This window comes from Peromyscus californicus, unplaced genomic scaffold (assembly GCF_007827085.1).
Source record: "Peromyscus californicus insignis strain IS unplaced genomic scaffold, ASM782708v3 Scaffold_11__1_contigs__length_118956290, whole genome shotgun sequence".
NCBI lineage: Eukaryota > Metazoa > Chordata > Mammalia > Rodentia > Cricetidae > Peromyscus > Peromyscus californicus.
This window is the reverse complement of record NW_026294402.1, coordinates 99762294-99780241: the sequence shown is the minus strand read 5'-3', so window position 1 is coordinate 99780241 and position 17948 is coordinate 99762294. Positions and strand designations below refer to the sequence as shown.

General features: G+C 45.3%; 2 protein-coding genes across 6 annotated transcripts in view; one reads left to right on the top strand and one right to left on the bottom strand.

Annotated features, from left to right (window-relative positions):
- The window catches only part of Mrpl3 (mitochondrial ribosomal protein L3), a 134721-nt gene that overhangs the window by 1007 nt on the left and 115766 nt on the right, over window positions 1-17948 (bottom strand). The gene's annotated exons all lie outside the window — the stretch shown is intronic.
- Nek11 (NIMA related kinase 11) overlaps window positions 1-17948 on the top strand; it is a 243740-nt gene that overhangs the window by 182177 nt on the left and 43615 nt on the right. For 4 of the 5 annotated variants that reach the window (XR_008214157.1, XM_052718940.1, XM_052718925.1 and 1 more), the window contains one exon: window positions 6371-6467. Coding sequence is in view for 4 of the 5 variants with exons in the window: in XM_052718940.1 (XP_052574900.1) it covers window positions 6371-6467 (97 nt within the window). In the remaining variant the exon portion in view is untranslated. Of the gene's footprint in view, window positions 1-6370; window positions 6468-6795; window positions 7521-17948 lie in introns of those variants that run through there. The other variant, XM_052718932.1, reaches the window with a different exon arrangement.

Genomic DNA, 17948 nt, shown 5'->3' with positions numbered 1-17948 from the left:
CAGCCCTCTGACCCCATTCACACACTCGTCTGTTGTGTCCCGGGTCAGCCCTCTGACCCCATTCACACACTCGTCTGTTGTGTCCCGGATCAGCCCTCTGACCCCATTCACACACTCGTCTGTTGTGTCCCGGGTCAGCCCTCTGACCCCATTCACACACTCGTCTGTTGTGTCCCGGATCAGCCCTCTGACCCCATTCACACACTCGTCTGTTGTATCCCGGGTCAGCCCTCTGACCCCATTCACACACTCATCTGTTGTGTCCCGGGTCAGCCCTCTGACCCCATTCACACACTCGTCTGTTGTGTCCTGGGTCCCTCCTGGTAGAAGGCACTGGAGGTGGTTGTCACCTAGCTCATCTTTTCCCCTTCCCTCCTGTTGGCTTTCTTTCCCCCTCCCCTGACTCCTAATGTGGCTTGGCTTTGACACGGTCGCTGTACCAGGGCTGCCATCGACTTCTTATTTGGTGGCTTCAATTCTGTGTCAATAGGCATAATATTCTGAAAGGGCTGGAATGGGTGCAGGGTGATAGGAATGGTCACACCATCCTTTCTACTATTGCTTTTAATCTCAAGACAACCATCTCCATTCCCCACCCCACCCCACTTCCTTCAACCCAAGTTGCCATGATTAGGGGGGCTAGCTTCTGCAGGAAGCACCCTCTGACACAAAGTGGGCTGTGTAGGACATCCATGTGTAATTGATCCTTGAAGCCACAAGTGGAAGGGACACAGGATGAGGCAAACGAGAAGCTAAGCAGTGCTGCAACCCTGACAAACCCTCGCCAGACTCACGGGGAGCTCAGATCCCCACTTGTCCTAAAAGACACCAGGGCCAGCTTTCTGTTCTACCACGGTCAGTCATTAAATGTGTCCACCTGGAAGAGCACAGCTTGGGGGAGGCAGCTTTATGCTCTTCTAGAAAGGACCACAACTGGAGGCTGTCTACAGTTGGGGTAGCACATCCATTCTTCCTCAAAGGTATCTCTGAACAATGCATTCTCTTTTTGGGGCATTGGGATGACACAACAAAGCGAGGCAGCAGCCTACTTTGCCAATTTTAGGCAATTCTATTGCCATCCTAAATTCACTATCACCACAGGAAAAGCTCAAGAAGAACATCTTCCCAAAGACTGAGTCAGCTAATCCTCTTAGCAGAGTGAACAGCTTTCATGGTGCCCCACTGACACATGGGCCTTCTGGGAAGAAGCTCTTGGCTCGCCACCAGGGAGGGCAGGAGTGAGGGGCAGATGTAATGTTTTGCCCACATTTCAGCCTTTGGAGGAGGGTTTTTATCGGATGATCTGAATTTGTTTAAATCAGTACATCAAAATCCATATATGGGGGATTAGAAGGAGTACTCTTTTGGAGGGTCTGACTGTGGTGATATTGTGTTCCCAAAATATTGTGCACCCTAATAAACTTATCTGGGGTCAGAGAACAGAACAGCCACTAGATATAGAGGCCAGAAAATGGTGGCACTCACACCTTTAATCCTATCACTCGGGAGGCAGAGATCCATCTAGATCTCTGTGAGTTAAAGGCCACACTGGAAACAGCCAGGCATGGTGACACACGCCTTTAATCCCAGGAAGTGAGGGCAGAAAGCAGAAAGGTATATAAGGCGTGGTTAAGCTTTTAGACTTTTAATAGCAGTTCAGCTGAGAATCATTCTGGATGAGGACTCAGAGGCTTCCAGTCTGAGGAAACAGCTGAGGAATTGGCAAGGTGAGGTAGCTGTGGCTTGTTCTGCTTCTCTGATCTTCCAGCATTCACCCTAATACCTGGCTTCGGGTTTGATTTTATTAATAAGACCCTTTAGAGATTCGTGCAACAGTCTGACAAATGTAGTTCTAGCCTGAACTCTTCCCTTCTGACTCCGCAACTTTGGCCAAGTCTCAGAGGTTCTCCTTACCTCAGTCTCCCCATTGGTAAAATGAAGTGTTTGTCTTGAGGAGTTCTACAGCCACCACCATGATGCTTCTCCATCACTGAGGTCAAAGGTCAGAAGTCAGCAAACTGTGGCCAGCAGGCCAAACCTAGCTTACTACCTGTTCTTGTGAGTAAAATTTCCCTGGAACATAGCCATGTTCACTCCTGTATTTGTACCTATGGCTGAATTCATGCTAGGACAAAAGAGTTGAATAAATATGACAGAGATTGTATGGCCTTCAAATTCTAGAATGGTGATTAACTGTCCCTTTTCAGAAAAAAAAAAAGACCTCTGGTCTATGAATATCCCATCATTTCCCATTCCAAAGAGGAGAAGAAACAGGGGCCATGAGGACATGGTTTCACAAACATTTGAACAAAAAGTTGATGCCTGTCAAGCAACAGCTAATTTCTGGATATGCCTTGGGAACTTAAGGGAAAGAGGAGAGAGTTATGGGAGGTTAGGTGGAAGTGTTCTAAGAGACCAGCACACCAAAGGCAGCTTCTGCAAGGATTCCTGAGTAAGCAATGTTCTGGGCACTTCAGTGAGATCATAGCCAAAATATCCACCCCTACAGTGCCTGCATCAGCTCTTTCCTGCCCACGTGCAGGATGGTTAGTGGGGGCCGAGGGGCAACACACAGGCTTGTTTTATGATCAAGGTCACTTGTCCAGCCACTGAAATGAGCAGAGGGAAATCTCAGAAGGAGAATGAGAGGAGAATCTTTCTCTTCTGGTAAAATGTCAGTACCATCAAGCTGTCACCTCCACTGGGAAGATACCTCTGCTGGGGAGCATCCACAGGAGTGGGAGGAATCCTGATAATATTGTTATGAACTGAGCTTTGCAAGCACAGCTTCTGCTTGCTAAATGCTTCTCCCTATCATTTGTATTTTCACCTCACTGTCAAAACATCTCCATGGGGTGTGGCAGGTGTTATAATCCTCATCATTTCGTATTTCGCAGGAGAGAAAAGAGACTTCACGATGCTTTTGCCTACAGTCATGTAATGCTCGGGACACTTGTTACTCTCAGCCACTCGTCTCTGTGCACTGGTTCCTGCCGCTGCTCAGAGCCTCTTCTGTGATAAGCTCTGTGACTGTACCCAAGTCCTACACCTGTTCACAGAAGTGAGGGAAGGCTCTCAGCTAACGAAATCACTTAAATAGAAAGCGAGGAGTCTGAAGCTCAGGGCACTTCAGGGAGGAAGGGAGGAAGCCTGAGGGCAGTGTAGCTGGGGAGAGGAGAGCTGGAATAGCAGCTGTGGTCCTTACAGGTGAGCATTTTTTTCCACGACACTCAATGTACTTCTCCGCATTCCCGTGCCTTACAGCGTCATATGTATATTATACAAACATTGTACTTTAGAAAAACGGTGGAGGTGAAGCCAAAACAAAGGTCAGTCCAAAGCAAGTAAGAATGTTATTCCTGATCAATGATGCAAGACCCCGAGAGAAGGGAGAGGCTCTAGCTATCTCTAGAAACTCTTGACATTGCAACTGCATCTGACACTTGTGTTTGTCTCACACATACTATCTTCTATTTGTATGAAACTTCTCTTGAAATCTATTAAGAGAAAATTAATTTAAAAACCAACATAGACAATAAAGATTCTTCCGGTTTTTAAAAAACCTTTAAGAAAGAACTCCACTATTAGGGCCCCTATTTGTGTGTGTGTGGTGGGGGGTGCATGCAGTTACAGAGGACCCCAGGTTTAGGTGGGAGCCACACATTAATGACACTTTATCTTTGGATGTGTGTTTTGTGAGTGAAATCTGGTAGGACTGTGAAACGTGTGGCAGCGTTTTAAAAGTCTTGCTTCTGCGCTCTCTCTCCTCAGTCTACCTCCCTGGGAGGACAGGTCTGCCACTCCCTGAACCCAGCCTCATGATTACTGTCACCATTTTCAGAGGACTTGGGTGTGGGTGGAATAGAGTCAGGACCAGAGGGACTCCCAGACCTCTCTGAATGTCACTAATTCCCGAGAAAAGGGGACATTAAATATTTAGCTAAAAAGAGTAAAAGAAAATTTTAATACAAAGATAAACAAATAAAATACCATGATGGGCCCAGAGGGTGCTGCAGAAGGAAGAAAACAGCTCTAGCTTGCTTTCTGAATAAGGAGTCCTGTGTTGCCATGTTGCCCTGGACCCCAACATGTAGCTTAGTCTAAGAGCCTTGCTACTCAGAATGTACCCCATGACCAGTAGCGTTAGGACCACATGGATGCTTATTAGAAAGACGGAATCCCCAGCTCTATCTGGACCTATTCCTTACAAATGTGCATTTTAAAACAGGAGCTCTGGGCAAGTCACATCAAATTAGCATTCGGGATTCAGTGACTGGTTATAGGATACCTAGATTATTTCTGCCATGATTGTTAAGTGTGTTGTCTTCTTTATTTGACATAAAACTACCACTGTACCTGTCAGAGAGCAGGGTGGAGAGGAGGAAAAGACTGCCCAGTAAGAAGCATGGAGAAGCACTTGTTTACCGAGCACCATGGTTTTGCCCGCCCTGCAGCTTTAAATCACGTTGTCCCCTTCTCTAGCTCTGGACTTGGAAGCTAGCATCCCTCCCAGCAACGCTGAGAGTGGTCAGCTTGAAATAACCCATAGAGCTCCTGGGAATTGCTTTGACCTTTAGCTACATAAGCCTTCAGGACTTGCTAGCCCTCTCCTGAAGAGGGCAAAGGAGCTTACCTCTTACTTTTGGCAGAACTGATTTTTGAGCTCACCTAGAACATACTTGTGATGTGCTTAGTAACTTTTCAGGTGCAAGCAAGTCCTACACTTTTGTGAAGTGAACCCCTAAGCCTTCCTCTTTCCCACCCCTAGCTTTGCCTGGGGACAAGTGTCTGTCCTGGCCAGGGCTGATGGAAAGATGAGAGCTGGCAGGAAGCTGCTGTGGCAGAGGAAAAAGAGAGGGCAGCAATCAGTTGTCATTAATTGTGACTGTAACGTGAAGGCATGTGGTCAGGGACTAGGCAGGACAGAGAGGCTGTTTCACTAGTTGGAATGTGCCCTCTTCAAAGTTCATACCCGGAGAGCCAATAAGTTTGTATCCAGGGATCTATCCTGAGGAAAGAGCCAAGGGTCACAAAGTTATGCAGGATAAATGTCATCTCAACAAAATCTATAAGAACAAGAAGGGCAGAGCCCATGCCCTCCAGATCTATCCAAAAGTGGATATATGCGGAATACATCCTAACAAAACTAGGGTTTGCGTTTATCTCTTTTCACACTTTAAAATATGAACAAAAATAGTTTTACTGCTATGTAAAACAGCAATTGGTCTTTGCCTCATCAAGTTGCTGTCAAATCAGCCATATTTACATAAGGTTCGCTGAGAAAAGAGCAGGAATTTCACAGCCTGGGTCTTTCCATGGATGTAACTGGTAAGTGAGTATGAGTACACAGAGTTTTACCAATGGTTAAGCAACATCCTAAGGAAACAGAATTTCTCCCCTAGCTCCATGGAGACAAAACAGTGTGGCTGACTGGGGAGCCCCACTCTATGGATGGACAGAGCCCTCGCCCATGAGCCAGGTCCAACTACTTAACTTTGCATCTTTATTTTATGTGTGTGGGTGTTTCACCTGCACGGATATGTGTGCCCCACTTTCATGCCTTCATGCCCATTGGTGCTAGAAGAGGGTGTTTGATTCCCTGGCACTGGAGTCACACATGGATGGAGCCTCCACGTGGGTGCTGGGGACTGAGCCTAGTCCTCGGTAAGAGCAGCTAGTGCTCTTACCCACTGAGCCTTCTCCCTAGCCCAGGTTCAGCTTCTCAGTGGGAAGGTGTGCTGTTCCAGGATCTCTCAGTCCTAAAGTGTTTTGTAAGGGCCTCTGGGGTCTCTCGGGAAGAAGTGTCCCAGCAGAGTTTGTCATATCTCACCTTTCCTTAACAGTTCTTTTACCTTTGCACCAGCTCTGACCCCCTCCATTCTGCTGGACCCAGGGCTGCAGGTGACCCCAGTCAACATTCTGCTTTTCATTGCAACGAAGAGCTAATGGCCAAGTGTGAGGTTGGGCTCCAGGGAAAGGTGTGCTCATTAGCAGACGTCCCTGTTAGCTAAATGGATAGCACAACTGTTAAGAGAGACTGACCCAAAGCTCCCCAGAATTTTGCCTCTATAGGTAGTATAGAGTTTTCTAATATAAAAACTCGTCCTTTAAATAACAACACTGTGTTTAAACAGATTTCTGAGAGAGGGTTGGTGGTTGAAATCTTCGTACAGCTCAAAACTGTAAAAACTCATATCATTTGAAATAAATCTCATTAATGTGCATGTGATAATTGAATTACTCTCTAATTAATGTAGCATTACCTGTGGCAAAGGTGGATTAACTTCTCTTCTCTGATTGCCCTTGAATGTCACCTTGAGGTTATAGGAGTGCTGATGACGTCAATAAGGGATGTGCATTGCTGTTTCAGACACAAGGACCATTACCAGTGTGGCTGTGGACATGTCCCCCAGACCATCCATTTTCAACAGTGTGATGGCCAGGACCAAGATGAAGCACGTGAAGGAGTAAGTAGTGTGCTGCCTGTCCCCAGAGGATGCGGCACTAAAGCACAACCACCAAATGTGTGATCCAGCTGTGTGATGATGTCTTAGCTCCTTTGGGTGTTAGAACAAAATGCCTGAAACTAGGTAATTTATAAGCAGTACAAAGTCTAACTGTGGGGATTGGGAGGACAAAGGTCAAGGTGCCAGCAGTTCCCTTTTCTAGTGATGATTGGGCATCTCTGCTTCCAAGATGGTACCTTATCACTCCATCCTCTCATGGTGATTGACGGAAGGGCAGAAGCACTATGTGGCACATCTTTTATAAAGACCTTAATCTCATTCACCACAGGAACCCCTCTGGCCCTATCCCTTCCAGCTCTGGCACTGTGAAAGTAAAGGTATGAAGTGCTTCCAAAACAGCGGCGCAACAGGGCCTATGAGAGACTTTCCCATCTCAGAAGGAAGGAATGCCAAAGAGGTCAGGGTAACTGGCCCCAAGTAATCTCAAATCCAACAAGACCAAAAAGTAAAGTGTGTGTGTGTGTGTGTGTGTGTGTGTGTGTGTGTGTGTGTGTGTGTGTGTCCCCGTGCATGTGTGTCCTCCTCAAGCACCGTCTGCCATATTTTTTGAGGTAGGCATCTCCTTGGCCTGGGGCTCACTGTGTGGGCTAAGCTACTTGAAGATCAAGTCCCAGGGATCCCCCTGTCTCCACCTCCCCAATGCTGGGATTATAAACACCCACCATCACACCTGGATTTTTTTGCATGTGTCCTGGGGGTTGGATTTTGAGGTCCTCGCATTGTGCAAAGTGATCTGCTGACTAACTGAACTTTTTCCTCGGTCCAATAAAAGTAAATCTTGAGGCTTAAGAATAATCTATGACTCCAACGCTCATCTTTTAGAGATAGCAGGGTGGAAAGGACTATGCTACAGCTTTCAGAAGCTGGAGTCTCATACCTCCAACTTCCCCAGACTTGTTTCACATGCTGTTAGTGCTAGAGTGCCTTAGCCCCACAGTTCCACTAGGTTACTACCTTAGTGGGTGCCACATGTATCAGCCCCACCCAGACAATTCTCTGCCTGGACTTGAAGGCTCTTCAGTACATACTTTGAATCTAGGTGGAGGTAGCTATTTCTCCTTTTCATAGATCTACACTCTGTGTACCTGAAGAGTTAGCATGGCACAGATGTGCCAGAGGTTATAGTGTGTTCCTACCAGAGCAGTGGCCTAAGCTATGGCCTAAGCTACATCTGGGTCCACTTGAGCTGAGAAACAATGTGCCAAAATACATGAAGCAGAAACTTGAGTCAGTACTGGGCAGCAAGCCTGAAGTTCTGTGAGGTCTGGATTCTCCTAAGAGCCCATTTATTCCTCAAGGCCCTGAGACCCTGTGTTGGGGATAAACCTTGGAAGATCTATATGATGCCTTTGGGATCATTTTTCCATTGTTTGGGTGAGTAACATTCAGCTTCCTAGTATTCAAACAAACCTTACCAAATATTTGTTTGGGTATGCCATTGGTATTCTCTCCCAAACATACTTTTTGTTGTTTGTATGATCAGGCTCAGAAATGCCATTTTTAGTTAACTCTTCTCTCCTCATATTTTCCTATAAGCAGTCCCGAGAAAGCATCCTTCCATCATCACACTTTGTTTAGAGATTTCTTCTTCCAAATATGCTTGTTTATCACCAAAAATGTTCTTCCTTCTAATGTACTTGAACATGGATACAATTCATCCAAGGGTTTTGCCACTTTATAATGAGGGTAGCGTTTCCTCTAGTTTCCAATAGCAACTTCCTTCTGGGTTGGCATTGGATCAGTCCTTACTATCCATCTCCTGCTCAGTACTCTGTTCATGACCACTTAGACAATTTCTGAGAAGCCTGAGGCTCTCTTCAGCTTTCTTCTCTGGTCCTTCATCAGAATAGCACTTTACAGACTAGCCTCTACCTGTTACCATGTCCCAAAGCTGCATCCACATGTTTAGATAGCTGTTACCTGACACATCTAGGAAATAAATTCTATCCCAGTCCTTTAGTGTTTCTATAGAAGAATACCTGAAACCTGGTCCTTTGTAAACATATAAGTTTATTGTGAGTGTGGAAGTCTAAGATTGATACACTAGCTGTTCAGTGTCTGGTGAGGGTCAGTTTTTGCTTCCCAGATGGCACCTTAAGTGCAAGATGCTCATATGGCAGAAGGGACAGACTGGCAAAAAGGGGCCTAGCCAGTTCCCTCCAGACATTTTATCAACTTGTTAAACCTCTTCATGACAGTTGAATTTCTATAACCTGATCGGATTGCAGATGGGCCCAGTTCTCTATATGATGGTACTGGGGGTTAATTTTCACTGTGTGTTTTGGGGGAACACGATGTTCAAACAGGTGACACTCCAATTGGCCTCTACTATAAAACTGTATGCAGTGGTAGTTGGGATCAGGAACACTGGCCAGAAAATGCCTGGATCTCCACCCCAAGCTCCTGTGACAGATTTTGTGACAAGAGATGCTTAGCTTCCTAGTCTAACTCCTCCCATACAGTCCATGTCTGTAGGATGGAGCCCGGCACCATTTCCCCACAATGGAATATGTAGTAAATGTTTGTAGGCTTTGTAAGCCTACAGTTTCTGTTACAATTACTCAGCTCTTACAGCACAAAAACAACCGTGGGCAATATGTCAATAATTGAACATGCCGTACCTCTAGGCCATATTATTTTGAGGCTGAAATGTTAGTTTTGTATCATTTTCAGGCCTCACAATGATTATTCTTTTCTTTATTTTTTTCTTTTTATGGTGCTGATGATTGAATCCAGGACCTGAGCATGTTAAGGACCAGGCCTCCAGTGAGCTGTGTCTCCAGTTCAGTTTGTTTTTCCAACCACTAAAACTATGACAATTCCTAACTCATAGGATGCATGAACACGAGAGGGGGTGGATTTGGCCTGTGAACTGTGTGTTTTGATGGCCCATACTACCAATATTCTAACTCAGGAATTGCCCTCTGAAACCTATTACCTAAATGAATAATAATTAGGGAAGATGAGGGAGAATCATTTCCCAGTCATATTGCTTATGAATTGCCCTTGCAATATATTGTATCATCCAGACCACTGTTTGAAAGAAAACTTGCTGAATGATTTCCAAACAGAAAGCTATAAGCATGCTTAGATGCTCATTGTTTGTGAGTTCTGCCTACAATAGGATGCTGACAGGGTAACACAGTTACCATGACAACAATTGAGTCCCGGGAACTGGAAATGGGAGACTTGGGACTCATTTTCCAATGTCTTCCTACCTCTATCTCTCCTCATGAGAAAGATGTAAGAGAAAGATTTACTAATCTCTCAATTGATGATCTTTAAAGAGAAGAACAATAGCTAACTTATTTCACTCTTGAACATTAATATGGTCATGAGGGTTTTTGTTATTTAAGACTTCATTACTTTTTGCAACGTACACAATGTCCCATTACCTAACATATTAAAAGATGCTTCAAATAACTGAAACCAAAGAGGCTTTTTCAGACTGAGCTGACCAAAGTACATTCTAGTTATTTTATTTTTGATAGGTTGTTTTCTTCCTTAGACTTTTTTAAAATTTTGCATATAATATATTTTGATTGTATTCTTTCCTCTCCCCCAACTTCTTCCAGAGCCTCCCCTCTTACCTGCCCACCCAACTTCATATGTTCTCTCTCTCTCTCAAAAAAAAAAAACCCATAAAATAAAGCCAAAACAAACAAAACACAAAAAAATACCAAAACAAAAAAGTGCGCGCTTTTCACATCCAATGGTCTCATTAGTGTCTCAGACCTCCTAAAAGCGTGAGCATCACCTGGAAGCTGTGACAAATGCAGGCTGTCTGCAATTGCCACTCCTGAGTCAGAACTCGCCTTGTAAGAAACTGTCTGGAGAGTCATGTCACATCCAAGTTGGAGACATTTGTTGCCAATGACAAGTCATAATAAAAGTCAAATGACATGTAAAATATATATTCATATTAATATATTTGTTATGACACTCAAATTTTTAGGGCTTAAAATATACTTGTTTTGCATTTATTTTAATAAGAAAGATGTGTAATTAATATACAGTGGAAGCTCTGAGCCCCTTTTATCATACAGTTCTATGAGTTTGGGCATTAGCACTACTTTTACTTATGTAAAATATAAAATCCCATTGCCATTCATACTTCTAAGTTCATAGTTCCATCAGTTTTGACAGCGCAATCAAGATTAAGGAACAGTGTGGTCTTCTCCCAAGTTCCCTCTTGGTGTCTCCTTGTGGGTCAGGTCCTTCCATCATATCGTGTCCCTGGCAGCATCCATCTGCTGTCTGTGTCTGTATTTCCTTTTCTAAAACATCTTGTCGGTGGAGTTACCATTACATCATGGATTGTGACTGTGACTAGGACGGTGGATAGGGATCTAAGATGATGAGGAGTTTGACACGTGTTGGAACCTGTGCTTCTGAATTCCTTTGTTCCCCTTTGGATTATCATAAGGAGAGGCAGAGTTAGAGTTAGAGCCTGGCACCTCACTAGTACTTGTTCCCAAAGCATCTAGTTCTGAGTGTTCTGTTAAAGGGACCTGCCACCTAGGAAATTCTGAGGCTAAACCGGCTTTACTGCTAGGATTTGTCAGGTTCTTAGAGTTGTCGAGAGCTCTGAGTGCCTCGACACAGTAGAAGCAGCCTCCACTATCATAAAGTGAGATTTCGAGGGATCAGATCTACTCTACCAAGACTCAACCTGATAATGAGAAGCCACGGAGAAGCCCTGAAGGTCTGAGCTAGGCAGAGACCACCTTGTTTTTTGAGACAAGATCTCTCACAGAACCTGGAGCTCATCAATAAGGCTAGACTGAACGGCCAAAAAGCGCTAGGGCTCAGCTTGTCTCTGACTCCCCAGCACTGGATTTACAAGTGACTTTTTACGTCAGTGTTGGTGATCGGAACGCAGTTCCTCACGTTTGCGCAACAAGTACTACATTGACTGAGCCATCTCCCCAGTGCCTCCTGTATAGTCGTGGTTGGAGAGGAGAGGCTGCCTAGCACTCTGGTGTGTGCAATGGGCCGCACATGTCACTGTACCTGAGCAAGCACAGCTGGAACAGTGTGTGCACTTGCCAGTGCTCCACACTGCTTCATTGTCCTCTTAGGTGTCTTCCCCAAATGGCAGCCTTCCCTAAGTGCTGTGTGAGGGCACGTGTGAGAGAGGGAAGGAGAAAATATTAATACATTTCTGGTGCTTTCATTGTTGAACTTGCCTGTCAACCTTTTGAGATATCTTACCAAGGTCAGAAAACAGCCCTGGCAGAGAGGGCTGAAGTCAACTCTTCAGAGGCTGTAGAAGGCATGAGAAGATTCCACAGGCAACACTGAGGTCAAATGCAGTAATTGGTTCAGCATCCAGTAGCTGATTCACATGTTGTTGAAACTGTTCCTTCACTTTCGATCACAATAAGACCTTAGCAGAGGAAGGTCACACTGAAAGTGAGAAGCCTACGGCCTTTACTGTCCTCAGTAGCTTGATACATGGTGCCTGGTGTCGGCATCTTTGTGGATTTCTGTGGGCCTCTCTAGCACTTTGCTTCTTCCTATTCTCATGTGGTCTTCATTTACCATGAACATTCCTTGTTCTCCGTCTCTGTTCTTGATCCAGCTGGGATCTCCCGCTCCCCCACACACCAAGGTCTTAATGGTCTGCATCCTATTCATAAAAGAAAAGATGCTTTCCAATTTCATTTTTCCTTAAAACCTTTTCCTATTTTTGAGATCCTTGTGCATGTATACAACAAAATAAGATCATATCTATTCCTAATTCCCCACCTCAAGCTCTCCTCATATTCTCCCAACATGCCCCCCCTCCAACTTCATGAGTTTTTTTTTTTTTTAGCAACCCACTAAGTCCAGTTAGTGCTATTTTCATGTACATGGGAGTGAGGTCATGCACTGGAACATGGAATGCATGGGATGTGGGGCCATGTGTTGGAACATGGGATGTGGAGCCATGCACAGCAACATGAGTTACCAGATGGCATGAGGAATGAATACCCCTTTCATTCAGGAATGTGATCTATTTCTAGAGGCATGATTTCTAGGACTTGATTTCCTTACTGCATTTTTTTCCAAAGCGAAAGAGACATTGGTATAGTTCAAGCAGACATCTCTTCTGGTTTTTCACTGACTCTTCAGCACACAGAAGAGATGCTCAATAAGTGTGTGAATGAATGGGTGAAGGTGTGGAATATGGGATCACATAAAAACAGGTTATCTCCTTTATTGTGCTCGTGGATTTCCAAAACGTTGTTCAGCTATCTGTGGCAATGGAACAGATCTTTGGTTATCCTGAATAGATTCTGGAATAAAGGCTAGGCTCATCCTCAACTAGACAGGGAGTTGTAGACAACCTCCGTGATGGACAGCTTAGCTATTATTTTCGGGCAATCTTATTTTTAAAAATCTCTTGAATCTCAGCCCCCCCCCCATTTCCTCTTACTTTGTACATAGCACATATCTCAAAGTGAAAAGTGGTGCCAAAGGTGCTGTGATTCACACTCTCTGAGTGTTAGCTGCAGTGGGGGTCCCTGGGGGCTGCCTCTGAACATCTGTAGGAAGAATTCCATCTATATCTGTACAAAAAAAATGACAAGTACAGGGAAAGACAGAGTTGTGTAACAGCATTCTGTCCTCTCCATAGTTTGCAGCATCCAAACTCTGCTCTAAATGGAAGATGCCCCATGTTTTAAACGAAGCTGTTGGCCACACCCAAGATAGATCATTGTACTTGGGCAGCATCTTGCTGGCTTCCAGCACCAGCATCACCATCACCAACTGTAGTGGGTAGCCATTCCAGCTTTGATCTGGAAGTTCCAACCCCCATTGAGACTTCGGCAAATGTCACGCCTACAAGGCAGGGCCAAGGGAGGCGCCTGGAGACCTGAGATCTGGATGGGCGGGGCACTCTCTCGGTTCTGGGACCTTGGACGGTGAAGGTGGGCCAAGCAGAGCTCCAGAGAACACCGCTGGACTGCGATACACCTTCCCCAGACCCCACGACCTACCTATCCCTTAACTTGTAAGTTATGCCATTAAATGAATCTCCTTTTAACTACGTGGAGTGGCCTTAATAATTTCACCAATAACCAACTCCTTCCTGGACTAGGGGGAGGGAAGATAACAGGTAAATTCTTCCATAGGACCCCAGAATCTCTCATCTTTTAATTACAGGCATCCAGAACTGTGTCTGTCTGGTGGAGTGGGGGTGGGGGTACATTTAGAAGCCAAGACATGTGAATCACTTTGTGACTTACCAGCTTTGGAAAGATCATTTAAACTTTCTGAGCCCCTTTATTTTTTCTGCCCCATACAAGGGGAACAATGTTACCTTTTCCCATTTGCTTGTTGTGAATGCTAAATTGCATAAGCAATGCAAACAATTACATTGTCAGATGACCTTGATCAAACCAAATTACCCACAAAACAAAACCCAAAGTCATGAATCTGGGAAAGGAACTGGGAAGGATGAAGTGTGGGTGGGGCTGACAGGGATGGGGGAGATACAAGAGGGTGGGGATGGGACAGTTGTCAGGATACATGATATGCATGTTTGAAATAGTCAAATGACTAAATCAATGGAAAGAAATGCATTGTTGTTTCCCATGTGTTGTCTTGACTTGATTGGTAAATTATGTTGGGAGTGTGTATGCCTGTGGAGGAGCAGAAATATGACAGACCTACTGAGGTAGCTGATGCTGGCTGGCCTCTCAGACGTGAGATTCCTGACTAGCACTGAGAAGGTCATGACTGAAGAATACAGCCCTTGCAAAGTTGGGTGTATGAAAATGAGTGTGGTCTTGAGAAAAACGTCTTGGAAATATGAAGATTAAATGGAAGTTTAAGCTACCGGCTCTTGTTTCAGGGAACTGATGGATGGTTTGATGGAAGCCCATAAAAACTACAGCTATTGGAACTGATGGTTGTTTTCTGGCAGTGCTGGGAATTAAACTAAGGACATTGCTAAGGATGTGACCTACCCCTGAGCCATGCCCCTGTCTCTTGTTCTTTTTTAAGGAAGTGGTCAGTCAAACATACTTTAGGGAAATATTAGAACCTGGATGTCTCAGGAGGTAACTGGGCTACAGTCAGCTAGGAGGCCATGGATTTGGCTTTAATAAGTTTTAATCACCAAGGAAAGAGCCCCTAGAACCCAAGCAGGAAAGGGTGAGATTTGCTGGTGTGTGACTGCCAAGATACCAGGACTTGAAGTCAAGCAGATCTGAGTTCAAACTCTAGTACATATTTTTTTAAACCACTAAACACCTCTGTGGGCTTGAACAAGCTTTCCTTGCCTCGCTGAGATTTTTGTCTAGGAGTCTATGAAAATATGGAGAGTGGGGCCTGTTTCCTGAGGTTGTATAATTAGGTCCCACGTGTGAAGTGAACATGCAGTGCCCAGAGCATGGGAAAAGCTGTCACCATCCATGACATTTATTACCTCATCACTGCCTTCCTCCTGTGGGTCAGAGTCACGGCCTGATATGCTGCTTACTGGGTCCAGCTGATGGTTTTAATCCTAGTATCTGACCAAAATAGACAGACTGTGAGTGTACAGTGCCCACATTGGAGATTATAATAGTTCGCTGGCTTTGGAGATGCTGCAGTATCTACCTAGCTCGCTGACCCTGGGGACAGTGGGTATAAGTAGTGTGGTTATGAGACCACTTTACAGGTGAAGGTGGGACGTTTCAGCTCCCACCACGTATAGAGCTCACTTAGAAGCCAGGTCTTCCAAGAATAAATCCTGGTAGTTATGTGTTAAGTGGGTCTCAGGTGTTACTGTTCCCTTGGAATTGAAAACATTTCCTCCTAGTGGGAGGAGGGAGGCTCAAGACAAAAGAAGGCAAAGCTCAGGTGAAACTGCCTGCAAGCTGTACAAGGAGCTCCAGGGATGCAGAGGAGGTCCAGGGATGCAGAGGGGGGGTCCAGGGATGCAGAGGAGGTCCAGGGATGCAGAGGAGGTCCAGGGATGCAGAGGGGGGGTCCAGGGATGCAGAAGGGGTCCAGGGATGCAGAGGGGATCCAGGGATGCAGAGGGGATCCAGGGATGCAGAGGGGGTCCAGGGATGCAGAGGAGATCCAGGGATGCAGAGGGGGTCCAGGGATGCAGAGGGGGGTCCAGGGATGCAGAGGGGGTCCAGGGATGCCGAGGGGGAGTCCAGGGATGCAGAGGGGGAGTCCAGGGATGCAGAGGGGGTCCAGGGATGCAGAAGGGGTCCAGGGATGCAAAAGGGGTCCAGGGATGCAGAGGGGATCCAGGGATGCAGAGGAGATCCAGGGATGCAGAAGGGGTCCAGGGATGCAGAAGGGGTCCAGGGATGCAGAGGGGATCCAGGGATGCAGAGGGGGTCCAGGGATGCAGAGGGGGTCCAGGGATGCAGAGGGGGTCCAGGGATGCAGAGGGGGTCCAGGGATGCAGAGGGGGTCCAGGGATGCAGAAGAGTTCCAGGGATGCAGAAGAGGTTCAGGGATGCAGAGGGGGTTCAGGGATGCAGAGGGGGTCCAGGGATGCAGAGGGGGTCCAGGGATGCAGAGGGGGTCCAGGGATGCAGAGGGGGTCCAGGGATGCAGAGGGGGTCCAGGGATGCAGAGGAGGTCCAGGGATGCAGAGGGGGTCCAGGGTTACAGGTGGGGTCCAGGGATGCAGATGGGGCCCAGGGATGCAGAAGGGATCCAGGGATGCAGAGGGGGTCCAGGGATGCAGAGGAGGGCCAGGAATGCAGTTTTTGGGAGGCTTTTGGGTATGCTGAATTTGATCACCCATGCTCCTGTAAGTAACCCCTCACCTGTAAGTAATCCTAATAAACTCATTGGCTTACCAATCTAGACTTTCATGGAGTAGTTTCTTTGGCCTCTCATTGGTGTCCTTTCTAGGGTGAATAAAATTTTTTTTATAGTCTCCTCAGAAAAGACACACAGCTAGGTCCCAGGGATCCAAAGAGCTTTCTAAGTATCTGCTCCTAATTAATGTTGTTTGTTTAGAAGACACTTACCTTGTACTGAATGAGCATTTGGCTAACTCTTTTATTACTATAGTGTCTTTACCTGTAGTAAGTAGCAAAGTTGAGCCCTCCTAATCGGGAGTGAGGTAAGGATAATTCAATCAGACTCTTAGGACCTCTAACATGCCCACCAGTGTCTACTTCAGAGTAATTAAAACAGGAAAGCCAAGGATCAGAGACAGAGGAGGCAGACAAATCATAGGAAAGCTTTAGAATTGGGTGGGCTAGTTTTTAACTTCCAACTTGACATATCCTAGCATCACCTGGGAAGAGAACATCAATTGAATTAACTAGATAGGTAAGATTGGCCTGTAGACATGGCTGTGGGAGACTTTCTTGATGGTTAATTAACCTAGTCCAAAATGGGTGGCACATTCCCTAGGCTGGGCCATGTCCTGTATAAGACAGAAGACTTACTCTATTTTTATAATGATAACTCAGCTGTCTTTAATTTGAATTTTCTACTACTCCAGCCATTCTATTTCTATATATTCAGTTTGATTATGTAAATTAGATCATACGGAATGTATGTGTGCCTAGATAATTTCATCTAGCATAATTCTTCTAGATATCTGTGTCATTGCAAGTGGAAGAATCGTCTCTATTAAGTCCATGTGATATTCCATACATCTACACACATACACACACACATACCGCCATTTCTTTATTCACGCATATGATGATAAACATTTGAGTTGTCCCGTATCTTGTCATTCTCTTTTATTTTTTTAGTTCTCAACACAAAGTTATGAAGACGTTGACAGCTCTAAGAAGTGGGTACATATATATAGAAGCAGTTCTCAAAAGAATTTCCTTTGTCACATAATCAGGGAAACAACTATTCTGTGATTATTACAAACAGACCATTCAGACAGCCTTGTTTTCTGAAAGGGGAGAGAAATGTTATGCCCCTCTGATTTTGTGCTCAAAACTTCATACTGCCAGTGAAAGCCCAAATCAAACATTAAAAACAACTTAATTGTTAATCACTATATTTTCAAGTGATCCATAATTAGAGGAAAATTTAAAGCAAGTACAAGCATATTAGAATGTTTTTGCATGGATCCTCCATTTGTCTCTATCACACATAAAGCCAGGCCCACACCTTCTCCTTGGTTTCAGAGAATCACATCAATGTGCTCACATTGGACCTGTTTCTCAAATGCAAACACCTTCTTTGGGTGTAGTCAGAAGGTGCCTTCAACAGCTTCACTGACTGAGAAAGTTCTGAAGATGCACTAGTCTGTGTTTTGTCTTTTTTTTTTTTTTAAATCACATTTGCAAGAAGCATTCTTCGTCCTGAAGAGTGGTGCTCATGGCCTTCACCACTTGTGCTGAGGCTCCACAGCATGAGCTCGTCTGTCTCCTGGTGATGGTGTGTACTCTTTGAAGTTGCCTTCACTCTAACTTTCTGTAGATTTCTCCTCTCACTGGATTA